This window comes from Apium graveolens, chromosome 5, assembly GCF_009905375.1.
Source record: "Apium graveolens cultivar Ventura chromosome 5, ASM990537v1, whole genome shotgun sequence".
NCBI classification, from domain to species: Eukaryota; Viridiplantae; Streptophyta; class Magnoliopsida; order Apiales; family Apiaceae; genus Apium; species Apium graveolens.
The window spans coordinates 255,209,745-255,214,683 of record NC_133651.1 but is presented as its reverse complement, the minus strand read 5'-3'; the positions used below and the strand labels follow the sequence as shown (position 1 = coordinate 255,214,683).

The 4,939-nt window shown below is 31.5% G+C and overlaps 1 protein-coding gene across 1 annotated transcript; it reads right to left on the bottom strand.

Annotated features, from left to right (window-relative positions):
• Positions 1–2,549: 2,549 nt before the first annotated feature.
• LOC141660886 (zinc finger protein 5-like) lies at positions 2,550–3,224 on the bottom strand. Its single transcript, XM_074467864.1, has one exon. The coding sequence runs from the start codon at positions 3,222–3,224 to the stop codon at positions 2,550–2,552; it is 675 nt and encodes a 224-aa protein (XP_074323965.1).
• Positions 3,225–4,939: the final 1,715 nt, after the last annotated feature.

The following is a 4,939-nucleotide window of genomic DNA, read 5'->3' as shown; positions in this document are numbered from 1 at the left end:
CAACTTGTTTTTATGCTTCCCAGAGTTTCAACCGTTGGATCATCCTGAAAATTTAACCACAGCTTCGTTCCATCAGTATCTAAATTTTGAACGGTGGAGATCGTATTTGGAACCACAGAAATCGATTTTTTGATGGTCCCAATAGGTTACTTTTTACTTTTAGTTCATTCATTTTATCGTTGTTGATCTTGTAATTTGGGTTATTTGATTGATTGGATTTAGTAGTACTCGATTATTGGGATGTTACAATTGTAGTAATTGATTTATCTGCTTGAGATTTGATATTAATTTTGGATTTGCAATCAGAATTGAAATTGGTTTTCGATCTGCTTTCGAATTTAATTTTGGATTGGAATTGGTTATTTGAATTTGGATTTGATTTCGGGTTTGGTTTCTTGATTGAATTTGGATACAGTTTAAATTTAGTGTTGAATTTGGATTCGACTTTATTTATGATTTGGTTTGAGTTTAGTTTCAACAATATCTCGACATGTATGTATCATCATCATCAATAGATCTTTTGTCAACTGGAACTTCAAGTTTATTTTCTTCTCTATGGATTCTGGATTCAGGTGCATCTCATCACATGTCTCCTCATTGGTCGTCTTTCGTTACATTTTCTGATGATTCATCTTTATCCATCATGACTGCTGATGGCACTCCTATGTCATTATGAGGTGTTAGTTCTGTAGTTACCCCAACGGTTTCTCTTTTTGATGTTTATTATATTCCGGATCTGAAGTTAAATCTTGTTTATTTCAGTTAGTCAATTATGTGAATTTGGTTACTTAGTTTCTTTTTCTTCTACTACTTGTTGTGTTATGGATCCGAGATCTCAAAAAGTAATTGGAAAAGGTCATAAGCAGGGAGGACTTTATGTTTTGGATGAACTCAATGTATTTACTGTGGGAACTCCTAGTGTTAATTTATCATCTTTTCATTTGAGTGATCTGTCTTCTGACTTCTACATATGGCATGCTCGTTTAGGTCATATTTCTCAATCTCTTTTGAAATTTTTAGTTTCAACTGGAGCCTTGGGACAACTAAAAGCTCATGATATTTCTGACTGTAGCGGTTGTAAATTAGCGAAATTTGCTTATTTACCTTTTCATAAGATGTTACGCATTCTCTTGCTCCATTTGATATTGTGCAATCTGATGTGTGGGGACCTGCTCCTATGCTCACAAAAGGAGGATCTAGATATTATATTTCGTTTATTGATGATTTCACTGGTTATACGTAGATTTATCTTATGAAGCGTAGGTATGATTTTTGGATATTTTTAAAGATTTTAGTGCTCATATAAAAACTCAACATAAAACTGTAATTAAATGTTTTCGTTGTGATTTGGGAGGTGAATATAGCTTTAACGCTTTTTGTCGCTTGCTTGATTCTTATGGGACTATACGTCAAACCTCATTTACTGACAATCCTCATAAAAACAGTGTTGTTGAAAGGAAACATCATCATCTTGTTGAAACAACTCGCTCATTTTTGTTGTTGGCTGATGTTACAAGTATATTTTGGGATGAAGCACTTCTTATTGATGTTTATGTGATTAACCGAATTCCAACAGCTCAAAATTCTGGTTTATCACCTTTTGAGAAATTATATGATGAAGTGCCTGATTATGCTTCGTTGCGTGTCTTTGGTTTATTCTTAAACCTAAGGTTGAGCTTAGTAAATTGTCTGCGAAGTCTGCTTTATGTGTATTTTTGGGCTATAGTGTTACCCAGAAAGGATATCGTTGTTTTACCCGGTTAGATTGTTTGGTTACGTCGCTTACTTGCAAATTTGGGTGTTAGGCTTCCTAGTTCCACCCCATTATATTGTGATAATAAGAGTGAAATTCATATTGCACGTAATTTGGTATTTCATGAGCGCACTAAACATATTGAGATTGATTGTTATCTTGCTCGCCATCATCTACTGCAAGGCATTATCTCATTGCCTTTTGTTCCCTCTTCGTTTCTAAATTCTGATATTTTTACAGAGGCTCACTCTATTTCGCGATTTCGTTTCATGTCTTACAAACTCTCAATGCTCATTGCTACAGTATCGTGAGTTTAGGGGGATGTTAGAATATATTAGGATAGTTTCGGTATTTAGCTTATATTAGTTTTCTATATAAATTCGGACATGTATTATAAATTTTGGGTTGATTGTAATAAAGTTTTACGTTTTTATTATATCTCTAGAGTTATCGAACTATACAAGAACCCATAAGAAGAATGCTAACGTTAGTTGAAAGTAGAGTGCTAATATTGTTTGTTGGAAAAGTGACCAACTTAAACTTCTGGTGTTTAAGAATACGATTAAGTTATGAATTTCATTTGATCTGCACAACTAGTTTTATTTAGATATTTTGTCAAACATATATATAATAAAATATCGGCACAGAGTTCCCACATTATCAAATTATTACTACCCCTTCACATATCCTTCTGCTTAGGATGATATCAACTGTGCATGGTAATATAATATTTAGAAGGTCAAACAACTAGACTGTATGGAGAAGAATGGGCATCATCTCTGTTATGTATTTCTGATCAGATGATACCCAAATGAAGGTCAAGAGAAAGATAGTTTTGTCCGGAACTAGAGAAACGAGGAGGCTTTATGGCAACCGGTCTGTTTTCGCCAAATTGATTTGCACGAGTAAGAGTAAATTGATGCAAATCATTATGATCTGGTAGAGGTTCGGGCAAGGAATGCAAGTGAGAAGCATATTTGTGATCATATGGAGTGAAGCTAATATTGGGTTCTGGATCAAAGAAAGTGATTTCTGAAACATTATATGAGGTATCTAAGAACAACGGAGTTGAGCCGTGGTAACCAAAAGAGGAAATATTTTGAAATGGTTGAAGGTAGTGGCTCATGCTAACCTTCCTTGCTTGAAGCTGCAACCTCTTTTTCATCATCCTTTCCTTTTTATGTGCATTTTGATGACCCCCTAGTGCTTGCGAGTTACCAAATTCCTTATTACAGTATTGACACTTGATCTTCTTGCTCTCAGGATTACTTGTTCTACCTTTTTCCTTGCGGACCTTCTCCCTTTCATCAGATGAACTTGTTGTCGAAGAAGAATTGGCACTTCCATCGTAACCTGTATCTGCTGTGCTGTGAACATTTTCGCATAATTCTACCTCAGTACCAAATAATTTAAGCTTCTTCTTAATGTAGCTTTTACTAGATAGGTAACGATTATCAACATCTTGTTTCATTGCTAAAATTATTTTGTTCTGCGTTACATATATGTGTGATGCAGATATAGAATTCAGCAAGTACTCTTCCTTTTTATAGTAGACTAGTTTGAGCTTAAACAATGCATTTGCATCTAAATAGAAGAATAGCATCATATTCATGAATAGCTAAAACTCACAAAAGTCATTTAAAATATTGAGAAAATAACTTAGTCCAATTAAGGAAGCTGTACGTCTCCACTCTCGTGCCATACTAAATTAAAATTTTCTAGAAAGAATGCAGCATATACCCCTTACAGTTTCTAAATTGAAGGATGGGATACAATCACGCATCAGCTAAAAGTAAAGGTCCTAATATATATCAGTTATAGTACATTACTTTGAAAATTCTTATATGACAAATTACATTCCTTGATCCAGAATAGTACCAGAGATTTAAAGTCACGTGCACAATTTTAAAAAGAGCGCTACTGTTGAAAAAAGTACATGAAGTAATAATTAAAAACTAACTAACTACAAACAGAATATAACAACTAAAGTGCGTAAAATAATTTTATTGCATAACTAAAATTAATTAAAAAGAAACAATTTGTACATGTAAATTTTAATATATTATGTTATTAAAATAGGCCAATTATGACGGCCAACTTATGACGGAAAAAAAATGTGCACCGAACTTACGACGGAAAAAAGTAAAACGTCGTAAATATTTATGACGAACCCCAAAACCGTCGTAAGTTTAGTATTTTATTAATAAAATTATGCTCGACACAATTAAACAAAAATGAAAATTGTCTGAAGTTGCGACGATCTAAGCATTTCGTCGTAAGTTAATTATTTTATTAAAATTCTAACTTGAAATTAAATAAAAAAAATATTTTATCTAAATTTACAACGAAATATATGCGTCGGAAAAAATCGGATCATCAAATCTACGACGGAAATTAAAATTCGTCGTAAGTTATCAAAGAGGGAAATTTAACTTTTTCCCCAAATTTTTGGCGGGAAAATAAAAATCATTTGAAATTGCGACGATTTGAACATTTCGTCATAAGTTAAATATTTTTATTAAAATTTTAATTTAAAATTAAATAAAAAAAATATTTCATCTAAATTTATGACGGAAATTAAAATTCATCGTCAGTTATCAAAAAGGGAAATTTAACCTTTTCCCCAAAATTTTGGCGGTAAATTTGACTTTTCTAAAAAAGTTTTCAGATAATAATTTATGACGGATTCCGTCGTAAATTAGCACATGATTATTCATAATTTTAATTTTTAAAAAATATTATTTAATGATCCCACCATATTAATGTCAGCATTTATTTATTTGGGTGATATTTTAAGAATTTCAAAAAAAAAATTAAAGTATTTTGATAAAATATTTTAATCTGAAATATATATATATATATATTGATATATATATATATTGATATATATATATATATATATTGTCATCCATACGGTTGGATCGATGAAAAATATTTTAAGATAATCGAAACACAAATTCAGAACTAAACACTAGTTAGTTGTACTAGTCGAACTCATGCTTGATTGTTAAAATGACAAACCAGATAAATTTATTTTGATATGAAATTTTGGTTATATCACTAATATATATATCTATTGACATCCATACAGTTGGATCGTTGAATAATATTTTTAAAATAATTGAAACACCAATTTAGGATTAAACACTAGTTAGTTGTACTAGTCAAACTGACGTTTGACTATTA